At 60.3% G+C, this 12,482-nt stretch overlaps 1 protein-coding gene across 2 annotated transcripts in view; it reads left to right on the top strand.

Annotated features, from left to right (window-relative positions):
- Positions 1-12,482, top strand: part of MAN1C1 (mannosidase alpha class 1C member 1) — a 55,133-nt gene that overhangs the window by 31,593 nt on the left and 11,058 nt on the right. Inside the window, exons 1-4 of one of the 2 annotated variants that reach the window (XM_064172860.1) lie at positions 870-954; positions 6,381-6,496; positions 8,091-8,171; positions 10,214-10,308. In XM_064172860.1, the coding sequence (XP_064028930.1) occupies positions 882-954; positions 6,381-6,496; positions 8,091-8,171; positions 10,214-10,308 (365 nt within the window). In that variant the 5' untranslated portion in view covers positions 870-881. Of the gene's footprint in view, positions 1-869; positions 955-6,380; positions 6,497-8,090; positions 8,172-10,213; positions 10,309-12,482 lie in introns of those variants that run through there. The other variant, XM_064172859.1, reaches the window with a different exon arrangement.

Below are 12,482 nucleotides of genomic sequence, written 5' to 3'. Positions count from 1 at the left end.
CACTTGAATGATTACTGCTTCCCATTTCCTCTGCAGCCCACACGGTCTGCCTGCCACAGCCTCCCTGTGTCCCGGGAAGGGGCTCAGGATGCACGTGGAGAGTGGATTTGCAGCATCCCTCCTGCCTTCCCGGGGCTCAGCAGAGCACTGCCTCCTCTCTGGCACTCTCCTGGGCACTCAGCTTGCTGTGAGCTCCTGCAGGTCTGGAGCCAGGCAGTGCCAGGGCAGTGCCTGTGGGTGGAGGAGGGCTGAGGGATGAAAGATGCTTGGAGAAACTGGAGAAAAGGAGGATTAGGTTGGGAAGCTGCTGCCAGGCATTAAATGCTTAAGGCTCAGTTGGCACTGGGTGCTCATCCAATGCCTTCCAGCGCAGGCAGCAGCTGCTGAGGGGCTGCTGGAGTGACAGGCAATTCATTCCCATGCTGAGCACCTCTCTTCTCTTCCTTCCCAGTGCATAATCAGGATCTTGCTCACCTGTTCCCAGCAGCCTGATCTGCTCCAGACAGAGCCTGCTCTGCCAGGGCCCTACGTGAGCAGCAGCTCTCTCTCCCCCCCACTAGTGCAGGGGGGAGCTGCCAGTGCTGCTTCAGCCTGAAAGATTGACTTAATTCTGCAGGGGAGATGGAGATGTGAAAGGCAGGAGTGGTTCCTAATCCAGGAAAGCTATTTCTGCCCCAGCTGGAGCACTCTCCCTGCTAAATGTGATCAGAGCAGCCTCCCAGCCAGCACTCGAAGATGCCTCTCTGTGATGCCAGCCTCGCCTAGGAGCTGTGCAGAGCAGCTGCCGACCCCCACTGCGAGGTGCAGGTGGAGCTGTGACTGATCGCAGCATCTCCTGAGCTCACCACATCGCTGCTGCTGCTGCTGCCGACAGGGCACAGATGGAGCTGTCCTGCGGGCCAGGTGTTTGGGGCCACCTCCCCTGTGCCAGCCTTCAGGACTCCTCTGCTTCAGGTGGGTGCTTGGAACGAGAAGATCTCCGAGGTCCCTTCCAGCCTCACCCGTTCTGTGCTGGCTCAGCAGGTGGCTCTGCCAGGGTGGTGTCAGCTCCTGGTCGTGTGGCTGGGGCTGATGTCCCCTGGGCTCTGCTCCCTCCTGGCCACGTGCCCCAGGATTAGTCCTCTCCTGCTCCTAAGCATCTTTTCAGGGAATGCTCTGCACTTTGACCTGCTCTTAGCTGGGCCAAGCATGGCTTTAGCCACCTCACTGCTCAGGCTTGGAGTTGGTGGGGGGGTGAGGCTTGCAGATTGGCAGTGCCCTGGCTCAGGGGGCAGTGGTGGCTTTGCAGGCTGCATCTGCAGTACCTTCCAGAGGCAGCTGAAGGAGCAGGCTGGAATGAGATAGTTGCAAAGACCTGAAGTGAGCAGTGTCCTTCCCCAGGAGGTCTGCAGCCTGCCCCCCAGTTTCCCTTGGCTTTTGTGTGTCATTTGTGTCAGCTGAGCAAACAGAGGCAGCCCTGGTGCAGAGCTCCCTGGCAGCTGCCCTCTCCTGACGTGAGCAGGTTGTCTTGAGAGCATCTTCTGGAGCTGGAGTGAGCACTCAGGCCTAAGGGAAGGTTTCCCTGCTGGAGGGCAGCTCTGAAGGGACAAGTTCCAGACTGAAGCAGGATCTGGGGTCCTGGTGGCTGGCAGGATGGGCTGCCCAAGGAGGTGGTGGAGTCTCTGTCCCTGGAGGTGTTGAAGAACAGCCTGGCTGGGGCACTTAGTGCCATGGTCTGGTTGGTTGGGCAGGGCTGGGTGCTAGCCCTTGTGCTTGGTGGCTGCCCAGGCACAGAGGCTGTGGGAGCTGGGAGAAGGCAGCTCTGCTTCCTCAGGAAGAGGCTATTAGAGACCCCACTCTTAGCTACTCAGCTGCTGAAGCATCACTTTTGAAGCTCTTTTGAAGGCTCTCAAGGGGCAGACTTGCAGCTGGGAGCCCTTCAAGTCTCCTGCCTGGCCTGTGCTGCTCCAGGTGGCTATTTTGGGAAGAAGTTGTCCACCCCAGAGCAGAAGGAGCTGCTGCAGGCTTTGTGATCCTCAGAGACTTTCATTGCTATGAGACCCCCTCTGGGACTGCTGCCAAGGTCTTGTTCCTCCAGTCTGGCATCTGGACCTTGGGGGCCTGGTGTGTGTCCAGTGCCTTCTCTCCGTGGAGGGCTCCATCCAGCACCTTTCCAAGGGTGCTCTTGGTTAATGTGACCTTTGTTGCTGAGGGCTGCAGCAGAGAGGCTGGAGGCTGGCTCCTATGGGTGGGTGGCAGCAGGCACAGAGCAGCCCTTGTTGCCCACGTGGATGTCTCCATTCTTCTCCCCTTTGTGCCCGGGGACAGGGTGGCACAGGCCCTCCTTCAGCTCAGGAAGAGATGAACCTTTGTGTTGCTGCCACGAGCTGCTGTGTGCCCTCACAGCTGAAACTGCAGGCAGAGGCCTGTGCTGGCTGGCACAAGAGCTGCCAGGAGGTCCCTCAGTCAGAAGTGCCCCTAGGCAGGCATCTCTGCCCTCTGTCTGAGGTGCCAGTGGAGAGCTCTTCTTTCCAGGGCTGTGTCCCATAGGCACCCATAGAATCACAGAACCAAGCAGGTTGGCAGAGAGCTCCAAGCTCCTCCAGACCAACTTAGCACCCAGCCCTGGCCAAGCAACCAGACCATGGCACTAAGTGCCCCAGCCAGGATTGGCTTCAACACCTCCAGGGACTCCAACACCTCCAGGGACTCCACCACCTCCCTGGGCAGCCCATTCCAATGCCAATCACTCTCTCTGCCAACAACTTCCTCCTAACATCCAGCCTGACCCTGCCCTGGCACAGCTTGAGGCTGTGTCCCTTTGTTCTGTCCCAGGCTGCCTGGCAGCAGAGCCCAACCCCAGCTGGCTACAGCCTCCCTGCAGGCAGCTGCAGACAGCAATGAGCTCTGCCCTGAGCCTCCTCTTCTCCAGGCTGAGCTCTTCCCCTTCTGCCTGACCTTTCCTCTCCTGACTGAGTTGTGTCTCCAGTCTGCAGCAGCATCAGGGAGGGCTTTCCATGGCACAGAGCCTTGGGTTTGTGGGGACAGGCAGGAGCCCAGGTCTGATTCCTACTCCAAAGGCATCTCTGCCTCTTCTGGGCACTCACAGGAGGGTTTCCTTTGAGTGTTCCTTAGTTTCAGCTTCCAACCTCCCCTCGGAGAGCACAATGAGCCTAAAACCCCTAATTGAGGGAGGAGAGTGTCAGCAGGAGGCAGAAGTGCCAGAGCAGGTTTTCATTCCCTGTCCTTTTGAAGCTGCTTCCCCTTTGATTATCTCCCTCTCATTACAAGGTCTAGATCTGGAGGGTGATTATTCCTGAGCATCTCTGCAGAGCAGCATGTCAGGGACACAGCAGCCAGGCTGGGCTGTGGAGAGCAGCAGCTGACAGCAGCCACAGGCTCTCTGAGTGGCTTTGCTTGGAAGGGACCTCAGAGCTGATCCAGTGCCAGCCTCTGCCATGGGCTGGGACCCCTGCCCCTAGCCCAGCCTGATCAAAGCCTCACCCAGCCTGCAGGGGTGAGGCCTCCACACCTTGGGCAGCCTGCCCCAGGGGCTCCCCTGCACCTTCTGCAGCAGAAGGGTGGTGAAAGCCAGGCACAGGCTGCCCAGGGAGGCTGTGGCTGCCTCCTGCCTGGGTCAGGCCTTGGGCAGCTGAGTCTAGTTCACAGAATCACAGTGTCTGGGTTGGAAGGGACCTCCAAAGCTCATCCAGTCCAACCCCTCTGCAGCCAGCAGGGACAGGTTGCCCAGAGCCTCACCCTGAGTATCTCCAGGCCTAGGTCCTCAACCACCTCCCTGGGCAGCCTGCTCAGAGATGTCCCTGCCCACAGCAGGGAGGTTGGGGCAGATGCTCTCTGAGGTCCCTTCCAGCCTGGGCTCTGATCCCATGGTTCTCAAATGCTTCGCCCATGCCCAGGCTGCTCTGAGCTGCTCTCTGGCTCTCCCTGCTGAGAGCCAAGCATGCAGAGCTCACCTGCTCACTGCTCCTGAGGGTGGCTGGGGCTGACAAGTGCAGCTCTGCCTGCAGTGGTGTTCTCCTTGGGCACTGCTCGAGGAGGAGATGCCACACAGGCAGCAGCTCAGCTGCTCCCTGCAGCCTGCCCGGGGAGCTGGAGGCTGTTTGCCTCCATCCATTGCACTGCTGGAGGCAGCTGCAGGGCCATGAGCACCTGCCCAGCCTGCAGGAGCAAATGGATTTCTAGAGGCTGCCTCTGCTGCCTTCATCCCTTTCCCCAGCCCCTGCTTTTGATGCAGACAGCATCCAAGAGGCAACAATCTGTAGCTGAGCAGTGAAGCCTGGGTTGGGTTTTTCATTAGAGCAATGATCTGCTGACTGGCTGCAAAGTGTCAAAACTGCAATCTTGTAGCATCAACCAAACCAGGCAGGATGCTGCCGGGGCGGGAGGGGAATGCTGAGCGCAGGAACCGGCCCTGCAGGCGGCTGGTGGAGCTGAGCACTCCTCCTCCAGGGCAGGCCTGGGATGTGCAGCACTCACAGTCCCTTTTCTCCATCAGAAGAGACCAAAGTCTGGAGGGCTGTGACCCATGGCCTCACCTTTGCCTTCCTCACCTCTCTGCTGAGCTTCCTCAGCAGTGCACCCAGCTGGAGTTTCCTCTCTGTAGCACTGCAGGCAGCAGTGGAGGGCCAGGACTGCTCTGGGCACGCCAGGAAAGCCTGGGAAAGCTGAGGGAGTTTGGAGTCACCTTCTAAAGTGTGTTGGTGAGAAGAAGGAAGCAACCTGAGCCCCGTGGAAAGCTGTCAGGAAGAGCCCTGGGCATCAGCAGTGTGTGCCAGCCACTGTGGGCACAGCGGAGAGGGAGGTGGCAGGGGCAGAGCTGGCACAAGCAGTTTCTCTTGCAGGAACAAACCCTGAGCCTCCTCCAAGCATCCTTGCTGCCAGGGCTCCCAGGAGGCCTGGCTGGTGGCAGTGTGGGGGCTGCACATGCAGCTGGCTGCTGGCAGCAGAGAGGCAGCTCCAGGCCTGTGTCCCACACCCACAGGGGCTGACTGGTGACGGGTCCAGGCTGCAGCCCTCCACCTGGGGGTCTGTGTGTGCTGAGCTACCCGAGGGGGACTGAGCCACCAGGAGCTTCCCACACTTGGCTTCCCCATGCTGGGGACCCCTAAGCGGAGCAGAGCTCAGGCCCTGAGCAGCTCCAGCCCCAGGGTTGTCACCATCTCTGCTTTCCTTTCAGCTGAGCTGCTCCAAGCTGCCCTGGCTGCAGCCCTGTGTGCTGCCCTGGCACAGTGTGCCCTGGCTACAGCCCCTGTGTGCTGCCCTGGCACAGTGTGCCCTGGCTGCAGCCCTGTGTGCTGCCCTGGCACAGTGTGCCCTGGCTACAGCCCCTGTGTGCTGCCCTGGCAGAGTGTGCCCTGGCTACAGCCCTGTGTGCTGCCCTGGCACAGTGTGCCCTGGCTACAGCCCCTGTGTGCTGCCCTGGCTACAGCCCTGTGTGCTGCCCTGGCTGCAGCCCTGTGTGCTGCCCTGGCACAGTGTGCCCTGGCTACAGCCCCTGTGTGCTGCCCTGGCACAGTGTGCCCTGGCTACAGCCCCTGTGTGCTGCCCTGGCTGCAGCCCTGTGTGCTGCCCTGGCACAGTGTGCCCTGGCTGCAGCCCTGTGTGCTGCCCTGGCACTCTGTCTCCAGGGAGCTTCTGCTCCCCTCTCTTTGCCTAGGGCAGCCCTTGGCATGCAGCTTACCACATGGTTAGCCCAGGGCCTTGGCTGGTACTTGCTTCATCTGCCAGTGCCCCTTGCCAGCCTTCAGAGAGTGGTGAGCTCCCAGGGCCTGCTCCCTTAGCCACAGGGAGGTTGCTGCCCCTGAAGTTGCCCACTCTCTGCCAGGGTTCACGGAGGTCCTGGTCTGCCTGCTGCCAGCTGAGGCTGTGCTGGCAGTGGCACACCCCAGGGCATGGCATGGTGCAGAAGTGCGGAGGCTGCCTCAGGACAGTGTCCCAGGTCCTGTCCTGGGTGCTCCTGCACAGCAGAAGTGACTCCTCTGACTGGGCTCTGGTTGGAACAGGGTTGGAGCAAGGCTGAGAGCTGGACAAAGGTCAGGGAGGGCAGTGCCTGACTCCCGTGGCTGAGCCAGCACTGGAAGGCCAGGCCAAGGCTTGCAGTCGTGGTTGGTGGCTTCAGGTGTGGGTCTGGAGCTGTCCCCTGGGGGCTTTCTTCCAGAAGCATCAGACCTGTCACATTTGGCCTCTCCAAGGCAGCCCATTTTGGGTGCAGAGCTTGCCAGTGCTGTTAGAAGACCTCAGCCCAGACCATGACCAGTTGGGATCCCATCCAAGCATCCTCAGAAGCTGCTGCCTGTCCCAGCTCCTGCAGATGCATTTGGGGGCCAAGGAGGCTGCAGGGCTGAGGCCTCACCACCCTCCCTCCCCCCTCTGCGACGCAGGAGGCCTGCGGGGAGCTACGGTGGTGGATGCCTTAGACACTCTCTACATCATGGAGCTGGAGGAGGAGTTCCAAGAAGCAAAGAAGTGGGTGGAGGAGAGCTTCGACTTGAACGTGGTGAGTCAGCCCCCGGGGAATGCCCTGCGGTGCCTCCCTGTGCCCCACTCTGTGCCCAGCCCTGGGCACTGCCTCCTCTGAGAAGCTCCTGGGGAGGGGAGCAGTGAAGAATCCACTCAGCTCTGCTTTGCTCCGGGGCCGAAGGGTCCCAGCCTCTGCCTGCAGCTGGCACTTTGCTGCAGCAGGGCACAGCCCCCTGGCTGCAAAGGGCATTCGGTGCCTGAGGCTTCTGTGGCTTGGGCTGGGTTGCAGGAAGGGCAGGGAGGAGGTGGTGCTGATGGAACAGGTTAGCTGCCTGCCTGTGCTGAGTTTGGTCCCTACCTGCCAGGGACTGGGGTGGGAAATCCTCAGCTCCTTGACCGGGCCCACGCAGGGCAAATGTGGGATGGTGGCAGGGAAATGGGAGCACAGAGTGGGTGTGGGAGGAAGGAACTGAGACAGGCTGCAGGAGGTGTTCAGCCTGGAGAAAAGAAGGCTCTGGGGAGACCTCCTGGTGGCCTTTCAGTGCCTGAAAGGGGCTGCAAGAAAACTGAGAAGGGACTTTGGAGAAGGGTTTGTTGTGGTGGGGTGAGAGGGAAGGGATTGAAGCTTGAGGAGGGCAGACTGAGACTGGAGATCAGGAAGCAATTCTTGCCAGCGAGGCTGGGCAGGCACTGGCACAGGGTGCCCAGGGAGGCTGTGGCTGTCCCCTGCCTGGAGGTGTCCCAGGCCAGGCTGGATGAGGCCTTGAGCAACCTGTGCTGCTGGAGGTGTCCCTGCCCATGGCAAGGGGTTGGCATTGGATGAGCTTTAAGGTCCCTCCCAACCCAACCCATGCCATGAATCCATGAATCACCTCCAGAAGCAGCTCCAGAAGCTGCCTCTCTGTGGCTCCTGAAGCTTTCCCAGCCCCTTCTGGGAGCTCACTTTGTGACCCCTTGCACAGCTCTGACCTGCAGGCCAGCTCTGGCATTCCTGCTGGGAGAGCTGATGGCATCTCCTTGGTGGCACACAGAGGGTGTTAAAACCAGAGGGCAGCTCAAACTTCTGTGTTTTTAATGCCAGCTTCGCTGTCTGTGGTGAGAAGAGCTTCTGCCCATGGGAGCAATCCATGCAGCTGCCTCCACTGCAGAGCAGGGGCTGGGAGGGCAGGGCTGGCATCAGGGACCCAGGAAGGGGAGACCACACCTGGTGAATGTGGGGAGTGCTCCCAGGACGTTCCCAGACCAATAAACAAGGGACAGCATCAACTGGGGGAGGATTTATCTGGCTTCCAGAAGAGCTTTGAGTCTTGGCCTGCAGCAGAGATTGATCTGCAGAGCCAGGACTGGGCACTGGGCATCGATCGGAGCAGGCAGAAAGCGAAGCAGAGGGAGAGAGGAAGGGAAATGAATTAAGGATTGGTTCTGCCCAGGGACCTTTGACAGCCCAGGAAGGTGAGGCAGAGACCCCATGGCCTCCAGGCTCCCTCAGGGTGCTGCTCTGGTGGGAGATCTGCCCAGGTTGTGGCTTTGGCTGTGCTGGGCTGTGGGTGAGGGCAGGGGCACTGAGGGGGCTGCCTGCAGTCAGCTGCCTGCAGCTGCAGCCCCTCACTGGAGCCTCTCTGTGCCTGCAGAACGGGGAAGCCTCCTTGTTCGAGGTGAACATTCGCTACGTCGGGGGACTGCTGGCTGCCTACTACCTGACTGGAGAAGAGGTTGGTTTGCTCTGAGCAGCTCTGCCTGGGGCTCACTCACCCAGAGGGGTCTCAGAGGGTTTTCCTCTCAGCATCAGGTCAGCTCTCCCTAGCAGCAGGCTGAGCCTGGCACTTCCTTACGACCCCGGAGGTGCCAGTGCTGTTCTGCTACCCACCCTGCGCCCCTGCACGGCTCCTTGGCAGGGAGCTGCTCTCCTGTGGGCACTCCCAGCAAGGCCTGGTTTGGGCTGGCCACGTTGCTGCCTGCTGGAGTGCCACTGGCAGTGATCTCTGCTCCTCTGTATTCCAAACAGGCAAGGTTCCTTCTGACATCGTTCCAGGTTCTGGGTTAGTGCCCAGCGCTGCAGACTCCACCTGGGCTCTCTCTGCCCCAGAGGAGGTGCCCCTAGGGTGCAGGGACAGCAGGTGGCAAACTGCCAGGGCAGGGGACCTGCATCCTCCCAACTTGTGACATGGCCCCACCAGATGTCCCAAATGTCCCCCAGCTCTCCTCCAGCGTGGTGAAGCAGCCATCCCCTGTGGATGCTCCCATCCCCCATGGATGTTCCTACTCCTGTGGATACTCCCACCCCTGTGGATGCTTCTGTCCCCCAGGAGCCCTGGCTGAAGCAGGAGACTTCTGCCTCCACTTCTTGCCCTCCAGCCTGGCACAGACCAGGGCTTAATGCCCTAAGCTGTTTGCTAATGTGGCAGGGCTGGAATTCCACAGCTGGCTGAGAGGGATGAAGAGATTATTCCTTTGCCCTGGAAGTCTTAGGTGAGCAGAAACTGATTCAAGAGGGAGTTCAGGGAGTGGAGGAGCTGGAAGAGTGCTCTTGAATGGGAGCTCAGCTCTGCTGCCATGCAGTGCCCTGCTTGGAGCTATCCCCAGAGCAGGAGGCTGTGTCACTGAGCCGCGGGGGCACAGGAGCAGCTCTCTTACTTGGGTTGCTTTTAAGTGAGTTCCAGAAGTGACTTTCTGCCTGTGAATTCCCTCCAGGGAAAACTCTCAAAGAGTGCTCAGACTCAGGGCTGGCCTCAGTCACAGCTTCAACAGGCTTCAGATCAGCAGAGCAAGAAGAAACCAACATTAAACCCTGGAGCTCCAGCAGTGACCCCTTGAAGTGACGCTCAGCAGCCAGGGCAGTGCCTGTCACATACCCAGGCAAAAATCAAGTCCCTGCCTCTTCCTTTCCCTTCTGAATCAAACCTCTCTCTCCTGTGAGTGCATCAAAGGTCTGCAAGCCCACAGGAGAGCTCAGGTTTCCCCAGTGCTGTACTTTCAGAGCCATAAATTCCTGCTTCCCAAGAGCTGGAGTGACAGCTTGGGCTGGCAGAGGGGGGGTAGAGGTAAAAGGCTTCTGCTTCAGCTCCTGAGTCACTTAGAGGCTTCCCTTGATCAGGACTAACCTCTGGAGCAAAGATCAGTGCTTGTATCACTTTGGCCCAAAGTAATTGTGCCCGGTGGCTTCATGCTGCAAGCCACCACAGGCTGTGGTTTGATTTGGAAGCCCCAAAACATCCCAAATGGGAAGGGAGCAGCTGAGCCTTGGAGCCTCCAACCCTCCCCGGGAAAGAGCTGCCAGGAAAGGATTGTCCTGTGGAAACCGTGGGTGTGACAACAGGAGGTGACACAAACTGTTGTGAACCTCTCACTGCTTCACCCTGGGGAGAGCTCTTTTGGTCTGGGTTTGGTCGTTTCACCTCCCTGTGCCCTCTGCCAGCCCGGGGGAGGGGAGAGGGAAGAGTCTGCCCCCAGGGACTCAGCTTTGGGTCGGCTCAGGTGACAGAACTGTGCTGCTAAGGCCCTGGGGGGGGTTCTGAGCTCTGCGTCTCTGGCTGCTCTGGTCCAGACTGAGAGCTTGGCAGGGCACTTGGGGCTGGTTTGGTGTGGGACATTCAGGCAGCTGGCAGCATCAGGCCTGGCAGGCAGTGGCACAAGGGCAGCAGCACACCCAGGGCGGCAGCAGGGTTAAGTTCTGCCAAGGCTGAGTTTGGAGCCGTGGGTTTGAAAGGAGGCAGAGAGCACAGCAAATATTTACCTCCTCTTCTTCTCTTAACAGGTGTTCAGGAGGAAGGCTCTGGAGCTCGGGGAGAAGCTGCTGCCAGCTTTTAACACCCCCACAGGCATCCCACGCGGAGTCATCAACCTGGGCAGGCAAGAGAGCTCCTCGGCAGCTTGGCATAGTGGGGCTGAGGGTCTGGGAGGGACCAGCACCCAGGCAGCAGCAGCAGCTCCTCACAGATGCCCCTTTCTAGGGCAGCTTCTTGGAGGTGGTTGGTTTGGAGGAGCCTGGGCAGAGCGCAGGGGACTGGAGTCAGCCCCAGCTGTGCTGGAGGCTCTGGGGCGAGCTGTGAGGTGCCCTCCTCCACCTCTTGGCAGGGCTCCCTGCTGCAAACCTATTTCCCTGCCTCTCATTTTCTTTGAGAGGTTATTTGTCGCCTGCACGGAGCCTGTGGAGCTCTCTGCCCAGCTGGAGGTCTGTGAACTTATCCAGGCTCGGTGGTGGGAAGACCTGGGGAAGGAGCTGGGTGAGCCTGGCTGTTTGCTGCCAGGGAGGGGACTGTGCGGGGCTCTTGCTGCTCTCCCTGCCGGCAGTGCTCAGCCGGCTGCGAGTCCTGCCCTCGGAGCCACCTTCCATGTCAGGTAGGTGTTTTTCTCCGGCCGGAGGGGAGCTTGGAGGCAGCCGAGGTAAGGACCTCGCCCGAGGTCTCTCCCAGGCAAACCCAAATCTGGGCCCCCAGCGCCTGCTGCTTGCCGGCAGAGTTCGATGCCTCCACACCAACCCCCCCAGGGCCAGAGCCGGGTGCTGGCTGCAGCAGAGGGAGCAGCAGCTGTGGCCTTTCATCCTCACCTCTCGCACAGCTCAGAGCCGCTGCCCTGAGCCTCGCTCAGCTCTTACCCGAACCTGCTGCCGGCTGCTGCCTGCGCAGTGCAGGGCTCCGAGCTCCTGGCTCCCACCGCCCCGTGCTGGGGTCACTGCCGCCCTCCCCCTGCCTTATCTGCAGCTCATCCCCGGGGGAAACCGAAGCCACCGGCACGACTTTTATTGTCTTTCTGCGGGAGGAGACACTCTGCTTCCTCCTGCAGCTGATAACCTCCGCACAGCCTAACCTTTCCCAGCTCCGCCAGAGCCTCCCTGCCCTTCGTGCAGGCGGCTGCAGCAGGCTCTGGCTGCCCCGGCGGCCCCCACCTGTGCTGCTGATGACCATGACTAAGAGCAAAGAAAATCAAAGTAACATCAGGCTCACAACCCAGAGCCCCTGCGGCTGCCTTGAGCTCTGGCTGCAGGGCAGTCAAACTGCTGAGGGCTCAGAGTGTTCAGGAGCAAGGACGCAGCGAGCAGAAGTCTGCGGTCTGCCTGCTGCAGGAATGTGATGAAGAGGCGGAGGGGGAGGGAGCTGCTGGGTGTGAGACCGGGAGGGGGAGCGCAGGCAGGCGGAGAGCTCACTGGCCCAGCTGGCAGGGGCAGAGCAGAGCCGGGGGGGGTTGCAAGAAGGAATTCTCTGCTTCTGCGAGGATGTGCTGATTGCACAGGGACCTCCTCGCCCCCGGAGGAGTCTGGCAGCATGTGCAGGCTCCTGGGGATGGTGGCTCGGGGGTGTGGGTCAGGAGTGGCATTCAGAAGCGTGAATGAAAATGCAACCGCACAGAAGCTGGCACCCAGGCAGTGCTGCAGACCCCCACCCCCGCGGCTCTGCCACAGCCTTCATCTCTTCCTCTCAACTCACCCTCTTCCTCTCCTGTCCCCCCTCTGCTGCTGTGCACAGGCTCTGCATCAGCTCGCACACAGCTCTGGTTCCATCCTGCTGGCACAGCTGCCAGGCTGCCTGCCAGCTCCAGGAGCACACTGCCTGCTCAGGCTGCTGCTGACTGCTCTCTGCCTGCCTGACCCACTGCCATTTCTCTCCTCAGTGCCTCCTCTTCCAGATTCCTGCCCCCTGCTTTCCTTCACACCTCCTCTAAACCCTCTGCACCCCCAGGCTTTTCCTCGTCAGCCTCTCCTGGTCTCACTCTGGTTTGCTGCTTTGGGTCTGCATGGGGGAAGGAGGTGCTGCAGGCACTGCCAGCCTGGGCAGGGTTTAAGGTTGCTGGGGGACAGAGCCCAGGGCTCTGGGCATTTTCTTCTGAAGCCCAAGGTGCTCTGACCAGCAGAGTCCTCTGAGCTGTTCCAAGCCAAGGCAGGTGTGCAGCCCCAGGTTGTGCAGCCTGCAGTGCTGCCAAACTCCTTTCCTGCAGGAGGTCATTCCAGGCTGCTCTTTAACCCAGGGCCACACTGCAGACATTCTCTGCTTGTCCTGGCCCCCCCTGCTTCAGTTTCCCAGGCCTTG

The sequence above is a fragment of the Pogoniulus pusillus genome, chromosome 37 (assembly GCF_015220805.1).
Source record: "Pogoniulus pusillus isolate bPogPus1 chromosome 37, bPogPus1.pri, whole genome shotgun sequence".
NCBI classification, from domain to species: Eukaryota; Metazoa; Chordata; class Aves; order Piciformes; family Lybiidae; genus Pogoniulus; species Pogoniulus pusillus.
This window is presented reverse-complemented; position numbering and strand designations above follow the sequence as displayed.